At 36.3% G+C, this 22273-nt stretch overlaps 1 protein-coding gene across 3 annotated transcripts; it reads right to left on the bottom strand.

The window, feature by feature from the left end:
• Nucleotides 1–6443: 6443 nt before the first annotated feature.
• On the bottom strand, nucleotides 6444–20434 carry LOC142336516 (uncharacterized). Of its 3 annotated transcripts, none has more exons than XM_075385416.1 (4): nucleotides 19868–20434; nucleotides 8433–8724; nucleotides 7417–8141; nucleotides 6444–7066 (listed from the first exon to the last, which is right to left on the bottom strand). In XM_075385416.1, exons 2-4 carry the CDS (start codon nucleotides 8677–8679, stop codon nucleotides 6698–6700), a joined length of 1341 nt encoding a protein of 446 aa, XP_075241531.1. In that variant the 5' UTR covers nucleotides 8680–8724; nucleotides 19868–20434; the 3' UTR covers nucleotides 6444–6697. The 3 variants fall into 3 exon arrangements, with proteins under 3 accessions (XP_075241531.1, XP_075241533.1, XP_075241532.1); XM_075385418.1 differs by lacking the exon at nucleotides 19868–20434 and adding an exon at nucleotides 12631–13999 and having other exon boundaries at nucleotides 8433–8746; XM_075385417.1 differs by lacking the exon at nucleotides 19868–20434 and adding an exon at nucleotides 12631–13999.
• Between the last annotated feature and the right edge of the window lie 1839 nt (nucleotides 20435–22273).

Below are 22273 nucleotides of genomic sequence, written 5' to 3'. Positions count from 1 at the left end.
GTTCACCTTGCTCGCCTATCAGAGTTTAACACGAAACACAAAAAAATACTCGATAGCTTTCAACAGGGGAATACAAATCTGACACTATAATAGCTATTTATCAGCGAAGGAAGGGCTTTTGAAATCAAGAGATTTTGTATCTAGGGCTGAAAACTATTCAGGCATTAAAAAGTGAATCTCATAATTAGTTTGAGTCACAGAAATGTACGAGGAAAAACATGCTCCATGGGATCTAGCTTTTATCGCGCATTTGTCTCATCCGCTTGCACTACTTAGCTGCTCTAACCTTGGTCATCTAACTAGGCCAAGAAACTTGATCACCCTTTAGCACTACCAAATCCCTTATTTTTTGACAGACTTATTTCTCAGTTGTATACAATAAAAAATGCAACAAAGAAAGCCTAACTGAGCAACAACTTGGTAAGATTTCCGCTAAAATAAGCAGCACTCACCAAAAAAAATTGATAGCTAGAAACATCAAAATGTGAGTCATTGACTTTAAAAACGTCTCAATTTCAATAATTGACTTCAATAAGCATAACAAAGCTAGAGAATTTGGCCAGCAGAGGTCAGCTCCCTGTGCCAGTGGCACCACTTTTCTGAGTGCTTCTTTAACTGCTTTAAAGAAATTCAAAGGTGGTGTACGTCCGATAGCTGTGGGCGAGGTCTTCCGACGTTTGGTTGCAAAATGCATTGCCAAAAAAACACAAACAGAGTCGGCCGAACTGATCAAGGGTGGTGCTGAAAGTATCATACACGCGACCAAATTACATTTGAGAAATTGCAGCTTTAAGAGGATGCAGGAATAATACAGATTTTAAAAACGCCTTCAATTCCATTAAACGAAGTCAAATTATAAAGGCAGTTTCTACATTAATGCCGAGTCTTGCATCATTTGCCATATATTGTTACTCACAGCAGTCATCTTTTATGATAGTAACAAATCTGTAACAAGTCAATCTGGAGTGGAACAAGGAGATCCCTTGGGTCCTCTATTGTTCTCCTTAACTTTGTGGCCTATAATAGAAGAGATTGAATCAAAAAAATACTTTATCTTACCCAGCACTGTTGGTACCTTGACGATGATGTTATTGCTGAAACAGAACCCGAACTGAACGACGCTTTAGATATATTGACTGTCTAGGGCAAAACATGCGGCCTCAGAAGAGACAAATGTGAGATCTGGTCAAAAGGAGCTCTGAACACGATCCATAGCAGAATTAAAAGAAACAGTAGAGAGGGACTTGAAATACTGGGTGCTGCTGTTGGATCCCCCAATTCGTTGCATCCTGGATACACAAACATGTTCAAAAGATCGGAAATTAACCGCAGAACCTGGAGTACATAAACGACCTACAGCAGGCTCTTGGCATTCTATGTAGTTGTCTGGGTGCAACAAAAATGGCGTATACACTGCGCTGCAATACGCCATAAGAGGAAGCTGTACATATTTTTGAGGAATTTGACTCGCTTCAAAGGACAATTTTTGCAATTTTTGAGAATATACTGGGAACAGTCTTGTCCAATGAGTCATGACATCAAGCATGTTTGCCTATCAATAAGACTGGAATTCGAATCCGACGAGCGTCTGATCAGATAAAAGCAGCCTATACTGGTTTGAAATCGCAGTCTGCTACATCAGTAGAGCTTACAACTGGCCAAAGTCCGACAGTAGATCACACTTTTACCAAAATGATTGATGAAACAAATGGTTTGCCAATATCGCAGCTTACTTAAAGCAAAATACAGGAAGTCGCTCTCAATAAATTAATTGAAAAGCAAACATCCAAAAGATAAAAAAGCTCGTTTATTGACACTCTCTCTGCCTCAATAAGGAGCATGGTTATCGGCAGTTTCCACACGGGCTCTCGGCCTCCATCTCTTGCCAAGCGAGTTTCGTGCAGCTGTGAAGTACAGACCGCGCGCTCCCATAAATGAGAAAGGAAGTGTCCCTTTTGTAAAACATGATCTTGGGATACACTCGGGGATCATGCTGTTGCATGTCATGGGCGGGGCAATATGATTTCTCTACACGACCGCATAAGGGACAATGCAACGCTGCGATGAAACGCTATAATGTTGATAGCAAGAAGCGCAGAACTGTGAGCTAGCTTCAAGCAAAAGAAGCCTCCTTAATGTGCAATGACCTTTGTGTGGGTTTCAGTATACCAATTGCAAAGCAAATGATGTGGGTTCCACTATCCTAGTTAAAAACTTGATGATTTGGGTTTTACTATTCCAAATGAAAACACGATTGATTTAATAATTTAATTAATTATAAGTTTTTATTTTTACCGGACCAAAGTGGGGAGAATAGAAACATATATTTTATATCTGGAAAACTTAAAAGAAATGTTGAAAATTGATTTATTTAACTGATGATCTGCTGTTTTATAAACCTAGTCGTGATAACCAAGTTAGTTATTAATTTGAGCTTAAATTTCAAATACTGGGAGGTATGATTTATTTTTTACAGTTCTAACTATTTATTTAAATTCTAGTCCTCATCCAGCCTTCTGGCGATAATCTCATAATAGTTATATATTTATCAAAGGAAGCAATTTTGGAATCTACAAAATTTGTTCCAAACCACTCCAGTGGGGAGAGGAGGAATTATATACTCAAATGGGTTTTTTCGTTCAGTCAATTTTGGCCCATGGATATAACCTTCGAAGAGAGTTGTGAGTGGTATCATTAGGAAGAACAACCTGAATAGAATATGGAATTAATTTTTTTAACTTGGTTTCTAACAGGGAGTTATCGAGATTTTAGGTTTTGTGAACAATCGGCCAAATTTTCTTTACTTTGTTCAGATTTTTCGTAATTTTGTCCCAATTATCGTCAATTTTGCAAAAATATGTTAAAATTGTTAGCGGTAGTTTTATTGGTTTTATCTTTTAAGATAGAGGAGGATTGCTGAACTGTTCGATTCAAGTTTCTTGCTAGAATATATGATAAATTTTTTCCTCAAAAAAATTTCCTCAGAAATCGAACTTTTTCTCAAAAACGGGACCATTTTCTTCAAACTTATTGAAAGTAGACTTAAAAACTGCGTAAAAATTCTTCGTAAGCTCAAAAAGAGCTAGTTGTACTCCCGCAGGCTTTAAGAGACTTCCTATAGGAAATAAGGGAATTATAATTTGGCCAGAATGTCGCAAATTTGAACTCAATAATTATACAAAATGCCTTGTGTGGGCCCGTTTTCCTTAAAATGGGACCAAAAAAGCTATTTTTATCCCACTTCAAATTTATTAAAAGTAGACACTTAGAAACTGCGGAAAAATTCGCAAGCTCAAAAAGAGAGCTAGTTGTACTCCCGCAGGATTTAAGAGACTTCTTATAGGGAATTATAATTTGGCAGTTTTTCACAAAATTGAACTCGATAATTATACAAAATGCATTATCCATTTTTGAAACACTGAAAATTTTTGTTTAAAAAGTGATCTATTTCGCAACCATTTGAACCATTGAGTGTATTCTCAGACGCACTGCAAAATGAAGGCTGATCTTCACTTCAGCATGGATCCATACAACAATTTGTATTTTATTGGAACGTAGCCTTTTTTCAAAAACTTTTCGCAGTTAATTTTTTATGTTAATTTTATTTTTTTATGTTAATTACTGACTTCAAATCACGGCTCAATTACGGACAGATACTCTTTACAAAAAATGATGCTCAACGAAAATATATGGTTTCAGAGTTAAGCTCACTTTTTATGGAATTACAAAATATTTTAGCAAAACTTAATGGACTTCCTATGTTTTACTTTTGTTTGTTATAATTTTGTAGTTCAGTAACTTACGCTCCCCAATTAAAGATTCAGTTTGCTTCATTAAGAGGTATGAGTGAACCTAGACTGCTTTCAGTTGTTATCTAATGTCTTATGTTATTTCCAAAACAGATTTCCTGTGAGCTATAAATTAATGCTTGTCACGGTCTTATAATTAGTTAATGAATTCTTCGTTTTGATACGAGTTTTCACTTTTGATTTATTTTTGAGCACAATAACATTTTGTAGGTTCAATTTGTTTTGCTGATCGAATTATCATATTATTGACAGGTCCAATTGACAGAATGCATAATTGGAAAAAACAGGGTCGAGAAGAGGCGCAACTGATTATGTTAATTGTTTTCGTTGAATAGTTTAGGTTTTTAAGGACTCAGAAAGTTCTCTCATAAAATTTAGTGTTTTTTTTTAAATTTTTGCCCGTGTTTCTCTTCCTCTGTTGTACAACATACACCTGATATTTATAGGTTTGAATTTCGTTCTCAAGACGTATAATTGAGTCTATCTAAAGATTTTAGTTAAAGGCTAATTTTTTAATGACTATCAAAAGAACCTTTTTTTTTAAAAAACAGATTTTTTCATGTGTCTTTGCTCTCAATTTTGTTATCATGTAACTCAACCTCATTAATAAGAAATCTCAAATGCTTTTAGCGATTCAAACAATAATTTCTCTGTTGGTTATATGTTCTGACCGATTGCTCCGACCATTTAATATTACAAGAAAATTTTAAGCTTTCGATACTGTTCAATTTTTGGGTGTCTTTTTGTTATTTCTATGTAGTTTTTTTTATAAGGAAGACCCTTTGATGTTAGGTTCAGACCCGTTGATGTTGTGTTGTCGTAAAATTGTTTGAACTTTTGACGTCTGCCTGTATTTGTTATTTTGTAGTCTTGTGACTTGTTCGAATAAAAACAGTGGCAATTGTCTTCCTGAGGTATTGCAAGCTATTTCATCTAATTTAGTTTAAATCTTATGTCTGTAATGACATTTGAAATTGTTTTCAAAAGCATAGTTGGATTTGGAGCTTCGCCATTTTATGATCGATTTGTAGCTTATTCTCAGTAAAGACAGGTTGAAGCCCCTTTCAAGTGAGCTATCATTCAACCTTTATAACAGTTATATTTACAACCATCTGTTTCTCGGCTTTGTTACTACGAGATTTCAAAAAATAATTGTGATTTTTATAAACTTGTACATTTTATAGGATGTTTTTTTCAAACTAACCTTAATTTTAGGTCCGATTGACTTTTAAAAAATGCGCAATCTAACATTTTAAAGTTTCTTAGTGACAAAATTAATGTCTTGACGGCTTTACTGTAAAGTTAAATAGTGCTTTTGTAAATTTTACTTGTATTTGTTCTTCTTTTTGTAGTCATACTCTGGATAATGACAGATCTCACCTGCTTCCTGTGGAGATAAAAGATTTGTTTCAGTGAATATCCAATGATTCTAATCACTTTGAAAATAATTGATTTCCCGACCTGTTAACCAGTCGGATTGAAAACAGGTCCCATATCTTTTCAAATGAAGCATAGGATAATTTGTTTTGTTTAGGCTTTATCTGATATAACAATAATTAAAATCAAGTAACAAACGATAATAACGACCAAAACTCGATGTCTAAATTTTAAAAAAATAATAACGACAGCGAGTTTTGGTCGTTATTAGCGTTTGTTAAATGATTTTATCATTGTCTTTTCTTGTAGTCTCATTAACAACAAGTTTCATCGGCCCTCTAACCTAACATTTTTTAATTCCGTTAGTGGCTTGTTGAACGATATGTATGTTTCTGAATGTTTTCTTCCTCCGGTAGCCAATTAATTCAAGAATGTGGATGAGTGGGGTCGGAACATAATGTGCAAACGCAAATTGCCGAGCCTCCCTGTTTGTATTGAGAATTAGTACTGAGAATTAGTACGCCAGATGCAAGTAACACTACTTGGTATATTGTACACTAAGAGACATCCAAAGCTCTTAGAGAACTGTTCAGTAGTTTACTGCCCTACGCGTTTTACATCTATCTTATTTGGTCAGAAGTGAGACAAAAATTTGATAACGCGCAAAAAAAACGCGAAAAACGACCCCAGGACAAATTTAACTGCCACAAACTTCTAAACTTCGTTTGAGAAAAATAAAAAAGACCAATTTGTAAGAGTCCAAACTTCAGGCAACAAAATATTCAACGCGAGGACAGTGAAAAAAATTATAAACAAAGACTAACGGCGGACAAACTACTCTTGAACGACAGGCGGGGCAATTTAATTCAGAGGGGGCTGCGTACTAGATAATTTAGTATGGGTAGAAAAAAATCAGACAAAGGAGACGTCATCAAAAAGCAGACCAAGATGCGTGATTATTGTCTAATTATTGTCAAATTAATGCAAAATCATGAGGTTCAAAACAGTTTTTGCTCAGCTTCTGCTGTATTTTATCAATCAATCAAATAGCACTTATTCTTGCGATGCCAAGGCTATTTTGATGAATATTTCTTGCGAGGACAAATCATACCACTTCACAAAATTTCAGTTAACGAGTTATTGATGTTCTGTTTATCAATCCGGTTTTTTGACCGAATAGTGCGAGTTTTCCACACGCGAAACTGTTTCTCGCAGGATAATCTAAACTTTCCAGTCTTGTCAAATATGATTGAAAGAAAAATTTTCCACAATTTTATTTGATAGCATATCAAAATCAAAACTCATTTCAAAAGTACTACTACAAAATCAGCAGCAGCAACATCATCAGAAATTATAAACATGTACAAAATTAAGTATCTCCAAATATATATCAAAATTGAAGAGAATTCATATATAATTTGCAAACATTCATGAAAAAAAAATGTTCAAATGATATAACCACAGATTGATTCGAAATAAATAATGTTCAATATTTGTCATTCAACTATTTTTTATTGCATCACAACAGCACTTTCAAATCCCATCGATATATACGTGTGAAGAAAGTTAGACCAGGAGTTCAAATACACGGAGGCAACAGCCGCTGTCGCACAAACCGCACAATTAGCCACAAAACCAACAAAAATAGCCAGGAACGACAAATTTGTCCAAAATTGTTGCTGGCTAGTGGTACCTCCTCCAGTTGTTCTAGTTGTCTTGGCAGTTGGTTCTAATAAGAGCAATTTTATGGAGATGAAGGTGAAATAGGCGAGAGGGAGCAACGCCGATGCCAGGATGTTTGGAATGAGGTTCAGCGTTGAGGTTGGCGGGGAGAGAAGTGTTTCCAAGAGAGCAGACAAACCAACAGCAGAGTGAGTCACCTGCAAATTAGAACCCTCTTATAATTAGAACCCAATTAGAAAATATATCTACGTCTACTGCAATCTCCGAATGCCTAGTTTGCCCAGATAGAAACCAACAATGGCTAAATCAGCATATTTCACGAAAAGGTGTTCCTTCTTACTTAATGAGTGTAATTCCCAATTCAAATTACACTCATTAAGTCAATCATTAAGTCACAAAGTTTCCGAGCAATTCACGAGCAGTTCAGGAAACAACTTGAACTTCAAAGACATCAAGATGATCCTACTCAAAAGATGCCAAGGCAATTTGATTCCAGTGCAAACTCCAGCCAAAGCCCGAGAAAATTTTGACATATGAATTCTCTTACGTGCAACACCCATGTCGGAATGCTGTGATTATGACTTGGAATGATCAAGCTTAGATCGGTGTTTTCACGCGGGCGAATTCTCATGTGCAACACCAGTGAGGCATCGTCCTTGGGCATCATTGCGGATCCTACGGAAGCACTTCGACAGTTGAGAACAGATCCTGCCACACCACAAGTTAGAAACTCCGAATGTTCACTTCGACTGTCCATCGAGAAATGCCTGGAACTGTTGTAGTCTGTTGGACTCAAAAACTGCTGTCCAGTCTTGCACGTTTTGGACGACTGGTTAATGGGATTTCCAACCGCTTCTGAGCTGGCAGCTGAACGGATATCAACAGAAACAGAAGGCACCACTTTGCTCTCGTCATGCTCAACATTCAAACAGGAGCCGGATGAGATGTCGAAAGGTCGTTTGGTTTCAGCTTGGTTAGGTTGGTCCGTGTCACTAACGGTTCTCGCGACTGGAAACTTGACTCCTGAAGGGGTTGCAGCCGAGGAGGCATCCTTAGATCCCTGAGTTTGGGCGGATTGAGCAGTGACCACCTGATTGTGTTGGCTAGCAGTGAGAGATGTGGTGGTGTTGAGATTGGTGATTGTTGTGAACAGCTGTGGTTTGATTAAAGAGGCGTAGAAAGGCGCGGGGTAGCGCAGGAAAAAGTGGGATATCCAGAATAGAAGGAACGAGTTGATTGCACTGGGTAGCACCAATCCAGAAAAGAAGTAGTCTGAAACAAATACTTCTATTTACTATATTTAGAACTAGTTTTATTATTGTTCCGACCCCAATTATGGGGGGGGGGGGGTTTATTATATAAAATATATTCTGACAATAAAATTGTTGGACATTAAATGGAGATTCACATCAAGTTCATTTCTTCAATTTTACGACAACGTACGCTTTCAAATTAACTATGAGCAGACAAAACTACCTATAAAAAGAAATTGGTAACTTCTCTATTAAATCTAAAATGTTACACTTACAGCATGGTTCTGAACTTGATAGAATTCTCTCTAACCTAGAAAGCGATATGCGTGCATACAGGAAGGCGGCGTGACCACTTTGACCAGGTCACAACAGAAAACAATCACAAAGTACATAGTCTGACACAGGAAAGTCCACCAGGACACAAAGTGAACAAATCGCCTTCTGTCTCTGTGGAAAAACCTCTGCCAGATGTTGAAGCCAGTCCAGTACCATGTGTACAGGTACAAAGTGCTCACAAAGGCATGGATAATTCCAGCGAGGAAATTCGTAGCTCCCATGATTCACATTCGTCCCCACAAATTAGGTCGCTTACCGCTCCGAGTCTGTAATTAAATTGACTTTCAGCTGAAATATTTAACGCTGCAATGTATATGCATGACAGAAAATCACCAAATAATTATATAAATTTAGATGATTTCTTTAATATTGAAGACCTGATTCAAATATTTCGAGCTGACAACTTTCGGACAACGTCATCTGAATAGAGCAATTTGATTTATTTGATTTGTACAGACAGTCTTCTGCACTTTTATCATAAAAGAGCACCCAGAAATAAAGTAATCACAGATCACTCACCCAAATATTCAAACAGTTTACATCTTACCAAAGCTAATAAGAAAGAATTAAGGTCGAGCTTAAAACCTGACTTCAGAAATTCGGTTCTATCAACGTAATATTTGGGACTTGATGTCAGAATACATCACATGAACACAAAGATACGGTTTATATCTAACAAGGGCAGCTTGCTCAACGTAAGTTAACTCGTCGTCTCAATTTTGAAAACCGTATAGTTGCATCACATTAAGTTGACTTTTTTGTTTCTTTCTGCTTGCAGAAGCTTCTATTCTGTCAATTAGGTATCAATTTTAGCAAAATTTAAACTACTAGTATTAACATAAACTGACCAATGTCGGACAAATTAGTCTCAAACGACGGGCAGGGCAATTTAATTCAAGGGAGATTGCCAAAATAAATTTTGTTTATGGGTGCAAAAACATCCCTACACTGTGGGATTCAAACCCGCGCTCTCCAGGCCCCTCGACAGAAGCATTCACCACTCAGCTATCAGGCCCTTGTCATGTGCTCTGATAAAATCGCATTTATTTCAACAACAAACTTTATTTCGGAGTAAAAGCAATTAAGATCACTCTAAAATGGAGAAGCGTGAAAAAGTAAATTGAGAAGTCAAAGAAGGTTCTGAAAAAAATGCGCAGAAAAAGATCAAGCGAAAATTTTACATAAAAACATAGCGGGTAGAATACCGGAAACGATTCACTCAATGTCATCTCTACCTCACCTAAATGATATAAAAGAAATAAAAAATAACTTCTTAATAAAAAATCTATAGAAAATGCTTTAAAACTGATAACTCAATTTCTAGTTGAGGGGTTTGGTATCGTGCCTGGCTAGGTAAGTCCAGTGAAAGGAAGGTTTGGGATTATGTAGGGGGGCATATGAAGAGGCGGGGTAGGCGGTAGGTAGGGAGTAGTCGGAGGTGACTGTAATAGTTTGGATATGGATGAGGGACTGTAATGGGGATAAAACTGCTCAAATTTCTCTTTTGACCTATGTATGTATCAGTAACTAACCTAATCAAATCAATAACTTTTGACCTAATTACTATGTATCAGTAACTAATCTAACGTTAAAGCCTAATGTTCGAACACAGGAAGTCAACGTTCACAAATTTGCTTCAGCTAGAGAAAAACGAGCAGAATACCATTACTCCTCTTTCAGTCGTAAAAAAGACCAACTTGTTTACAAAAATTGCTTGAGACTTTATGCGAGAGCAATTAATAATAAAATTCATCGATTTACAAAAATTGTTTACAAAAATTGCTTGAGACTTTATGCGAGAGCAATTAATAATAAAATTCATCGATTTAAACAGAGGAGACAATGATTCTAGGAACCTTTCAGAATATTTAGATTTCAAAGGAAACAGAGAGGACTTGCTAAGTGCTACCTTAAAAATGTGCTACACTGACCCCTAAGCAGACAACAAAGGTACAGTTAACTAATTACAAATAGTGTACGAAATAAAGACACGCTGTTAATTTCTGTTCATAAACAGAAGTCATTTCAGTTTTGAGCCTATAAATAATGAACACTTGTTTACAAAAATTGCTTGAGACTTTATGCGAGAGCAATTAATAATAAAATTCATCGATTTAAACAGAGGAGACAATGATTCTAGGAACCTTTCAGAATATATAGATTTCAAAGGAAGGCCAAACATCGAATATAAAGCATGCTATTCTATTTAAAGTTTCTTGCTCCAAACTTTGCTCCAGTTGTAACAAGCTAGCATTGAAATTAATACAAAAAAATTTTTGCTTAATAAAAGTAACTAAAGAATGTTCAGATCACAATTCAAACCCGGGGTTACATCAATTATTGTCTAGCGCCTGATTTATAGACATGTAGTTTTTTTTGAAAAAGAAAAATAACCTTAAAAACAGAGAAAATCGGCTTTACTACTAATTGCCGTTTTTTCTTTCAACTTGAATAGTATATTGTTTTCGCTTCCAAAAACTTCCTTCAAATAACCTCTAACTGGATTGAGATATCCCCAAAAGACCTTAACTGCGCCAATTAAATTCAGCAAAGTCCAAAAATGATCTACATGATTGAACGCAAAAGAGTGAGCGGTCACGCCACGCACAAATTTATGAAAATTGCATGAATGGAAAAATGGACGAAAGGCTGATTAGAAGTGATCATGATCCCATAGGTCGGAACAAAAAAGACGAAATTGACGAAATAAATAAAATCTAAGATGAGGCCACAAATAGCTATACCAGCTATCGACTTTCACAACTATCGATAAAATACGCGTATGAAAAAATTACAGCCCAATTACATATATATTTCACTGCACACTTCCAGAAGTTTAAACTCGCCCAGAAAGTTTCAACTCAATTAAAAACTTATCCGATCAGACAATCGAACTTCTCAAGCAAATTATTTCAAAATTTGCTAACGATGTTCAATACGATATATAGCTAAATACATCCAATTGCAGGAACCCATACTTGATAGAGATCTGTCTGTATTCAGCAAACGAGGTTTGGCAAATTCAAGAAAAAGGCACCTTTGTAAAACAATTTTTGAACTGAAAATTTGATTTTATCTTGTGTTAATTCGTGGAAGTTTTGCAAACAGAGAGGACTTGCTAAGTGCTACCTTAAAAATGTGCTACACTGACCCCTAAGCAGACAATAAAGGTACAGTTAACTAATTATAAATAGTGTACGAAATAAAGACACGCTGTTAATTTCTGTTCATAAACAGAAGTCATTTCAGTTTTGAGCCTATAAATAATGAACACTGTAGCAACACACTTTGATGCAGAAATTTTTCACGCTAAGATTTGATACTAAATTTCAATATTTCGCGCTAATTGGTAAAAAATGCATCACAGAATTTTCCTACATATTCCACTTTCAGAAACCAGAATTTCGATTGGCCCTCAATCAAATATTTAACAGTAAATCTCCAGCTAACTCAATCTACCTTGTGAGAAAGTACCAAGATAATCAACATCATGTAGGGGGGGGGGGGGTGCGGGAGGGGGTCAAACTCTAAGAACCGCCCTTCGCACCTTGCGTTTCCGACCAGTGAGCTCAAAGGCTCTATGATTACTTAATGCCCCCTGGGCGCTACGTGTTTATCCCGTTCTTGAGGACCAAAAGTCAAATGGGCAAGACGAAAAATCGGCCGGGCGAAAAATCGCATAAAAAAGACCAACAGGACTAACACAATTGGTACAATCTTCGTTTGAGAGCAAGTATTCAATTTTTGGACATATACTTTCTTCGCATATTTAAAATGTTTTTATCTATTAACAGCTAGCTTAAAGAATTTGAGACAAACTGTTTAAAGGAATCATTAAGAAAAGCTAGAAATGAGTAATCACCTTATTCTGTAAACAGCTAACAAAATCTTAACAAAGTAAACTAAAGGTCGGCATAGGATAAATATAAAATTCCAGTGGCAGCTTTTTAAGGCCAACAATTTTTGATAGGTCTTTTTTCGTCCCTATTAGTTTAACCCCCAATCATTCAACCCCGATTCTAACTTTTTATATAATTAGTACAATTTTTATCAAGATTAGGGGTACGTGCAGTTTGTGTTTTGGGTTTTTGGGCGAAAAAATTGAAATAAATATATGGGGGTGGAAAGAAGAACCAGTTTGAGAACACAGCCATCTTTGACATAAAACTAACCTCTATATTTTGAAAAATGAACTGATTCGAAATAAAACTGTCTTCAAGATTCGAAATTCTCGCGATCAATATCCCGTAGTCGAACAATCAATTAAGCAGTGAAAATCGATAATTTTCAAAAACAAAATAAACGGAAGGCAAAAGCAGTTAATAAAAACCAACTGGGACAGTGCAATGGTTAAACGTAAAGCAGAGCTTAGGACTTAATCCTTTCAAATTCTAGAATTGAAGGTTTTAATTCAACGTGAAATGCTCACAGCTTGAGGAAAAGACAAAAGAACGGCGCAGAGACATGGGGTGGAAGAGAAAACAGTACGAAATTGGTTGGAAAAATGTGCGTGGTGGTGGTGGCTGACTAGCGAAATAATTAAATTCATTCAAAACTGAAGGTCCGGCTTCAGACTAGCAAGGGAGATTTAAAACAGCATCCAATTCTACAAACAGCACCACCACTACTACTACTACTACACATAAGCAGTGTATTGAATTGAACAATTGTAAAAAAACTACATATGGAAAATAATTCCCAAAAACGAGAAATAAACAAAAAATGAATGAGCGAAAAAATGGGAGATTAAATTGAGTGGAAAAAATAAAGCCGAGCAAAGTAGAATGAATCAAAAGTGAAATTTTGGAAATAATGAACTCAAATAGACTACTACGGGGAAAACACTAACACCTGCAATAAATGGCAAAAGAGAGAAAAGAAATGAAAAAAGAAATAGAGTCACGCAATGTAACGCAGTGAATGAATGAATGAATAGCTGTAAATGGAGGATAACAGTGAACATTCTAGCACGCGCTCTCTCTCTCTCCAGGCAGAAATATTTGCCAATTCTTATTTCTTTCACATAGGAAGGTAGGTTCGTGTTGTGGTGGGAAAGAAAGAAAGAAAGAGAAAGAACCTCTGTAGTATTTCAAGCCATGTTTTTACAATCATCACAGCGTCACACTCACTAGAAGCCCTTCATTGCTTCGTTTTTTTCCACATTTTTTGCTCCTCCTTATACGCCAACTCATCCGCTCTTATTCTCTTTTCTTATTTCTTTTTCCATCTCAATTCATCCCTTGTGATAGTGGCAAAATGAAAAAAAAAATTCCCAGTTTAAGGAGCCTTTTCCTTTCCGCCTCAATACTTAGCGGAAAAGATGCTTATTAGGTAGCCTGATATGCCTCAAGGGGTAACAACAAACCCGCAACTCCCTTTCTTTATTTTTACTTTTCCCTCTTCCTTTCACTTGCCTGTAATCATTGCAAAATGTGCAAAGCCACATTAAAGGTTAGACTGATATAATAATAAACAGGCAACAAAAATTGGGAACACCGTTCTAAAAACGTCAACATAACTGGGCACAAAAATGATAGCGAAAAGGAACGGATAGGAAATCTAATTACGTTTTACTCCTTCAGCAAGGCGCAGTGCCGACCAGGACAAAACAAAGGGAGACTTTGTACTTTACTTCAATAAAAGTTTCAGAGAGTAATTAGCTGAAAATTTAGTCTGTTGTTGTATTCATCTCCCTCACAGCAACTCAAAAGTTCCAATTAAACAGATTCTATATTGACTGCTGTGACGCCTATGTTTCAAAAGTTCAAAAGGATAAAAATATCACAAAGTGAATGCAAAACATTCTTTTGAGGCAGACCCTCAGCAAGATGAAAAATTCATTAAGTTGAAAATTTGGACTACCATATTCGTATACACAATACTGAGTTTTGGTGGGGGGGCGTAGATTGGGTAGGATTGGGGGAAGAGAGTCCAAACGCCACTAATTCTCCATGAAAAAGTATTAGAAGCGGTCACTAACGATTGTACTGCTAAATTCACTACAATCTTTTTCTAAAGCTAACAATTACCAATCAGCTGAAAGATTAATAGAAAGTATACGCGATAGCTTTGCAGATCTGCAGTCCAAAAAATACAAAAAAAAACAGACCGAAAAAGAAATTTCTCTTCTTTTTTATTAATTGCTGGCATGTTCTATTTTGAATAAGAATCTGTATAACTTATGGCAGCTTCTATTAAATGACACCGCGCACGCAATTCATTCAAAATTGCATGAAAGAATTAACAAAGGCAGATTTGATCGTGACGTCATAAGTTTGTAACATACACTATGGTACCAAAACGCAGCGTATACCTGAAGATTTATAAAAAAAAAGCACCACAAACACCAGATTTTGAGTCCAAACTTGCTCTAAAATAACGCATGATTACACCTTTAGCTCTAGCAGACGGTTTGTAGAGTTTTCGTACGCGTTTCTAACGACTTCTGCGTCAATTTCGTTCCAAAGATGACACTTTCTAAATTTTCCCAACAAAACTGTCTGTTTCCAAATCGCATAATCGCTGCATCCAAATCGATCATAACTTTTAAATAGGATTCAGATCTGGACTGTATGCTGGTCATTCGGTACCGCCCAATCCTCTTTGAAAAAAATGCCGATAATCTTTGATTTATGCAGAGGAGCATTATCTTGTTGAAAAATAATGTCCAGAAAATGTTTTTTTTTCGTAATTTATTAAAACTTCCAAATAACCGGCAGCGTTTAGCTTGCTTGGCCACTTAACAAGCAATTTCCGTCCATCTGATCGTATTGAGTGATCAGATGGACCGAAAAATGAGCCATCGTTCGTTCGAACTCAATTTTTTTCTCGTTCGAACTCAATTTTTTTCTTTTTCAAGAAATCTTCCCCATTTCTTCGAAAAACTCGAAAATTTCCGTCACCATTGTTTCATCAGTAAAAAAACAATCTGTCAAAAAAGGGGCTTATTGAGCATATTGATACACCATTTTGATTGAAAACACTTGCTTTTCTTCGAACTGACTCTTTTGCAGCATTTCTTAAAAAAAAACTTTTAGGATCTTTTTGACAATTTCGTGGGCCTTCCACTCGCTTTTAGCACCTCGAAACTTATTTTTCAAGTAACGTTTGTATGCATATGTGCACTGGATCTTGATTTTTAAGTTCAGTTGCGTTTGTATTTCCGTCCATGAAAATCCAACATCTCGTAGCGCAACAACTTGGCAACCTGTGCAAGAACAAAGCGGTTTAACCATCTTTTCTGTTCAAGCAGAGAATGTGAGAATGTAATTTTTCTTAAAACTTCTTTATTTCGCAGCTTTTTTCACGCCTTACCGCAAGTTATACTTATGAAGCACAATTCAAGCTTTAAAAGAAGAAATCATGCTGTATGTAGCTTTTTGGTACCATAGTGTATATCCTGACAAAAAAACAATACAAGACAAGTCTTTAACTACAATCCAAAGAATTACAACTCATGACTTGAGTATCAGCCTCAATAGAAAAACAGACTTGTAAAGTCAACAAAGCTTACAAAACAAAAGCAAAAATAAGAGCTTTTCTCATTCATTTCACAATTTTTAGGAAAAAAACATTAAAATACCAATAACTGTATATTAAGCAAAGCTTTATCGTAAGGAACCTTAGAAAGTAAACACCGACTCTGCAGAACATTTATTAAAAACAAAAGAAAGTTCAACAAAAAATAGTGATGAACGAGCCTACTTGAAGTTTTAAAGAGAGCCATTCAAATCATTTCAACGGGTACCTAAAAATTCAAATCTTCATACAAAATTATCATTAAATAGAAAACATGATAAATTTCTTAAAAGCAAGGGGCTCACGCAGCAAAACGAACAAAGGCAGCAACCAAAAAATTACTGACTTTAATTCAAAACCTATTTCATTCAAAGTAAAAAAACAATTAGATACACATTGGAAATATGAAAAAGCGCAACGTAGTCTTAATAGAAAGCCCTAATAAAAGCCTGTCAAAACAGACCACGAGACTGTAAACTAAATGAGTATGTTAAAAATGCAATTCTGCTGAAAAACATAAGCTTCTAACTCAAACCATGATATAGCTTAAATTTTCGTTAATTAAAAATTCAATAGCACCTGTCTTTAAAGAGAAAAGACAAAAAGGCCAACAAGTACAAGCAGGCAAAACAGAAAAAAAGCCGATAATTTAGAACAAATCATAAAAAAGCCATTACAACCTTTATATTCAGAAACAAAACATTGAATATTTAAAACTCATTATTGAAACAAGCACATCTGAAATGAACAACACTAATAATATAAAAAAAACTTTAAAAACATTTTCTCATCTTTTTCTCACTCAATTCTAAAAGCACCCAAAATTTCTTGCCTTTAAACTACTCAGTTTTTGCTCCTTCTACCCCACCGTGACTAAATTCACCACTCTGATTTGACTTCTCATTGACAACACAAAGGCGAAAAAAGAGAACCGATCTGCAAAAACCACGCACTAATACATTCCACATATTTAAATTCTAAAAAGCAAAGAGAAAGGGCCAACAATATCTCGCTATCGCATCTATTAAACATAACCGACTAACGTCGGGCGAATTGCTCTCAAACGACCGGCGAGCAGTTGGGTTCGTCAGTAGCTAGTCACAGTTTAGTGAGGCTAGCTTTTGCTTAACTGAAGGGGCGTGAGTTGAGCGCAACAGTGGTTTGGGGTGACCGATGTGGGGGCGGAGGGTGGGGGTGTCAGATCAGTTTCTAAGAACCACCCGTAATGCTTCAAATAGGGATATTGGACAGTCTCTTGAGACAATGAAGTAGTTCTTAAGATACCGTATCTAATTATAAGTCTCGAAAACAGTTTCTGTGAATGGCATACTTGGAGACTAGTAAGCTGAAAGGCTCAAGGAGAACTTAATGCCCACTGGGGGCTACCTATATCCCGTTAGGTACTCTATATCCCGTTTCTCAGAACCAAAAGTCAAATCGGTCAAACGAAAAATCGGTCAGGTGAAAAATTGTACAAAAATTATACACGTTTAATATATTTGCTACAAACTGCGTTTGAGAGTAATTAACAAAGATTTCCTAAAAATTGCTTTTGAAGTTATTTATGATAAAACTTTTCTACTATAATTCAGCTTTAATGATGATAATAGATGATGACATCACGCCGCATAACAGCAGCTGAAGTGCGGCATCAAAAAGAGTCAAGGAAAGAGAGATAGAGTGTGAGACAAAACGTGAACGAGTAAGAGAAAGAAAGAAACCCCAACCGAGAGAGAGAGAGAGAGAGAGAGAGAGAGAGCTAGGAATATTTTCCATGGGATTCGAATCTGTAACTTTTAGTTTTCTAGTCTTGATTGTAATTAAACCAAATAAAAAAAATTGATAACAGGAAAATTAAAAAAAAAAGTTTCTAGATTTTGCAGTGAAAAGTTTAAGACCAATTTTGGTTTCTGGAGTTCTGTCAAGTAACCCATCTGCAAGACTTGAAAAATTTTGAAAAATTGCAAACTTTAACAAAATCTTGCTAAAATTCCTGATATTAATACCTTAAGAACTACTTTATTGTCTCAAGATACTGTCCAGTATCCCTATTACAAGCCTTAAATAGTTTGACTGGCTCATAAAGATGCATAAACTTGGACAAAAAATAATTTTATCAAAAAATTGCTAAAACTGGAGTCATTAAAATAATTAACCAATCCATAAAGTCCAGAGGATGTTCCGTTGCTCTTGAGGCTGGCGAAACCTGAAGAATGACAAAAATATCAAAAAAAACTTGCAAGTCTTGTAAAAAAAAAATGCTAAAATTCGCGGTATGAAAATTTTGAAAAACATTCTATTACATCTAGAAACTATACAGTAATTGATTTTCAAACTCTAGGTGAGACCCCTTGACTATTGAGATTGAAAAAATCTAAATACAATTACAAAAACTTTCAAAAAATTGATTTAAATGCAAGTTTTACTAAGAAATTGCTAAATTTGTGATATTAAAAAGTTGACAACTATTCCATGGCCGAAAAAAAAATTTCAGTAACCCATAATCAAACTCTTAGAAAAGTTTTCTGGCCCCTGGGTCTGGACAGACTTCAAAAATGAAAAAGACGTAAAATTGGAAAAAAATTTCACGTTTTGTCCAAAAAATGCTCAAAATTCGTAATGTTAAAAATGTCGAAACCATTCCATTACCAATAGAAACTATGCAGTAACCTATTATAGAGCAGTTGATCGTCATTAGCTAGCCACGGGGGTTGGAGGTTTGCACCGGGAGGCGGATGGGGGTGCTTGGGGCAAGAATGGGATGGGGCAACAGCGCGGGGGTTGGGTCAATAGTGGGGGGGGGGGGGGGGTCAACAGTGAGTCTTCAACCTTTAAGAACCGCCCTTCACACCATAAGTATAAGTCTTCAAAACAGTTTGAGCTGAAAGGCTCTAAGAGCACTTAATGCCCGCTGTGCGCTTCCTGTTAATCCCGTTTTCGAGGATGAAAAGTCAAATGGGTCAGACGAAAAATCTGTCAAGCGAAAAATCGCATAAAAAGACCGACAGGACTAATATAATTGCTACAAACTTCTTTTTAGAGCAATTAATCAGACAACTGACTAACGTCGGGTATATTGCCTTACAACACTGGCGAGCGTCTGGCCTGGTCAGTAGCTAAGGAGGGTCTGACCTCACACCAGGATTATATGGAGACTATAAAGCACTAAGAGAGCTGATCAGTGATAATTTCCTCCGGGCTATACTTGTTCGTCCCATTTTTGAGGACGAAAAGTCACAAACGGCCGAAGAAAAATCACTCAAGCAAAAAACTGCATCGGTCAGACGATTTTTTTTTGTCAAAATACATATGCAAGTGTAAACAAGTGCGGCTAAAGTAGGGCTGGCTAAAACCTGTCAAATTAAATAAAGCAACGTTTTAAACGCATAGTGAGCAAACATATAAAACTGATTGTGTTATCATTTTCCAGATTTACAGAAACTAACAAACTATCAGAAATTTAACTGACGTTTATGAACTGATCAAAATAATTGAATCAAAATCTGAATAAATTTAGGAGCCGCCTCTTCAACTTGAAATATTACGTCATTCTGCAATCTCACTGAGAACATATAAACTTCCAATTTTTCGTCTATGATCAAATGTGACAGTGTTCAAACAAATTTATGAGACAACCATCAATAATCATCTTCAGAAAAACACGAATTAAAGTATCAAAAATCTTTCTAATAACGTCGCTTCGATAACTGATTGAAACAGAATCTTTTTAAACCATAACTTTTGATCTCTTTAGTGTTTTTGATTAACTTACTGTTCGCTTCATTTCCTATAGCAACATATGTGCAATTTTTCAAATCTGAGACACACGCGTAATAAAGTAACATGTCTCGTTGCTCATCAAAGGTCAGGGTAACTAGGGAGAAGACTTACCTTGACTCTATAATAAACCGGCTCTCATGCTCCACTTTTGCTTCTGGGTTCCTTTCCGTCCTCCCAATAGCAACCACCTACAAACTTTTGCCCGCTGGATTTCTTGCAGACTAGGTAGTGAACAAATAGCGCAACAACTGTTTAGATATTAACTACAATGGTATAGTCTTGTTTTCATTTCGCTCTGCCCTTGTAGTTTACAATTTGACGGCATTTTGTGAAATAGCCTCAGTATGAAATTGCGAAACGGCACCATTAGCTTCAATTCACAAACAGTTTATGCAAATAAGTAACAAAATGGGTGACCAACTCAGCTAACAGTCCTCTTATCATTTACTGACCACTTTGCACTGACTACATGTGCCGGCTATATTATAGTCAACAATTCGCCAAAATTTCCATAGTAGCTCTTTTCCTGTTCCACTAATATTTATTCTTCAAAGACTGACTAACTAGCTACTCTAGGCTATTATAAATTCACTCTTCAAAACGCCTGAGCCGGCGGAACAAACGTGAAAAGCTGAATTGCTAGCAATAAACAAAATGGTGTTTTATAGTTGGCAATTTCATTGCATGAGTTCTATCACAGCACGATTTTTTCACAGAAACATAAAATTTATAAAAAGTTATGGCGAACCACTTAACACATTGGTTTGATCAGTAAGCATAGCCGTCTTTTCCCATTATAGCGTCCTTGAAATCATAGCTCAATATTTTAGTAGATTTAGGGTGATGGCTATACGTTATATGACCACTAAGTGCCCCGGGGGGGGTATAATGTGACACCCTGAATGACTACCCGGTGACTACTCGAGTGATGTTACGTTTGCTGCAGGGAGCCTCAATCAGCCCCGTCCAAATAGTCGAAAGATACTTCCATATCACCGAAGCCAAATACTTAAAGTAGATGATATTGATAACAATTGGTTACGACAGCAATAACACATCTCACAGCTACAGATCCATCATTTCAAAATCAGATTTCAAAATATTTTTTAAACCTAAGTAGTGGAAGTAATCTTTATACTGTGGCCCTATAACCGGAAGGTGGAATATGTGCTTCAGATGCCTATGATTGATTGATAAAGCGTGGTTCCATCCCTTGCCACTGAGGCTGTAGGTAAAAACAAGTTCTCATTGAGCCATATAGCTTCCGATCAACCACAACCACATCCATGGCTATATACAGTGGGAGTACTATATGTTCAGACTCAAAAATGGAAACTCAGCAGAAAAAGGTCGTATCAGGGAACGAAGTCTTGAAATGTTGAGCATATTAATAAACAGGCTGCAATTGAACAAATGCTGTTCCCTTGACTGTTGAGATTGAAAAAATCTAAATACAATTACAAAAACTTTCAAAAAATTGATTTAAATGCAAGTTTTACTAAGAAATTGCTAAATTTGTGATATTAAAAAGTTGACAACTATTCCATGGCCGAAAAAAAATTTTCAGTAACCCATAATCAAACTCTTAGAAAAGTTTTCTGGCCCCTGGGTCTGGACAGACTTCAAATATGAAAAAGACGTAAAATTGGAAAAAAAAATTCACGTTTTGTCTAAAAAATGCTCAAAATTCGTAATGTTAAAAATGTTGAAACCATTCCATTACCAATAGAAACTATGCAGTAACCTATTATAGAGCAGTTGATCGTCATTAGCTAGCCACGGGGGATGGAGGTTTGCACCGGGAGGCGGATGGGGGTGCTTGGGGCAAGAATGGGATGGGGCAACAGCGCGGGGGTTGGGTCAATAGTGGGGGGGGGGGGGGGGGGGTCAACAGTGAGTCTTCAACCTTTAAGAACCGCCCTTCACACCATAAGTATAAGTCTTCAAAACAGTTTGAGCTGAAAGGCTCTAAGAGCACTTAATGCCCGCTGTGCGCTTCCTGTTAATCCCGTTTTCGAGGATGAAAAGTCAAATGGGTCAGACGAAAAATCTGTCAAGCGAAAAATCGCATAAAAAGACCGACAGGACTAATATAATTGCTACAAACTTCTTTTTAGAGCAATTAATCAGACAACTGACTAACGTCGGGTATATTGCCTTACAACACTGGCGAGCGTCTGGCCTGGTCAGTAGCTAAGGAGGGTCTGACCTCACACCAGGATTATATGGAGACTATAAAGCACTAAGAGAGCTGATCAGTGATAATTTCCTCCGGGCTATACTTGTTCGTCCCATTTTTGAGGACGAAAAGTCACAAACGGCCGAAGAAAAATCACTCAAGCAAAAAACTGCATCGGTCAGACGATTTTTTTTGTCAAAATACATATGCAAGTGTAAACAAGTGCGGCTAAAGTAGGGCTGGCTAAAACCTGTCAAATTAAATAAAGCAACGTTTTAAACGCATAGTGAGCAAACATATAAAACTGATTGTGTTATCATTTTCCAGATTTACAGAAA

This window comes from Convolutriloba macropyga, chromosome 3, assembly GCF_964194025.1.
Source record: "Convolutriloba macropyga chromosome 3, txConMacr16.3, whole genome shotgun sequence".
Taxonomy (NCBI): Eukaryota; Metazoa; Xenacoelomorpha; order Acoela; family Convolutidae; genus Convolutriloba; species Convolutriloba macropyga.
The sequence above is the reverse complement of the archived record's forward strand: the minus strand, read 5'-3'. Positions and strand labels throughout refer to the sequence as shown.

What these genes read in the sequence shown, in the direction of transcription:
- LOC142336516 (XM_075385416.1), bottom strand. Translation starts at nt 8,679, where the DNA reads ATGGGAGCTACGAATTTCCTCGCTGGAATTATCCATGCCTTTGTGAGC. An exon ending in GCACGCATATCGCTTTCTAG is followed by an intron (nt 8,142 to 8,432) that starts GTTAGAGAGAAT and finishes TATTTGTTTCAG; the next exon opens with ACTACTTCTTTTCTGGATTG. An exon ending in TTCCGACATGGGTGTTGCAC is followed by an intron (nt 7,067 to 7,416) that starts GTAAGAGAATTC and finishes TCTAATTTGCAG; the next exon opens with GTGACTCACTCTGCTGTTGG.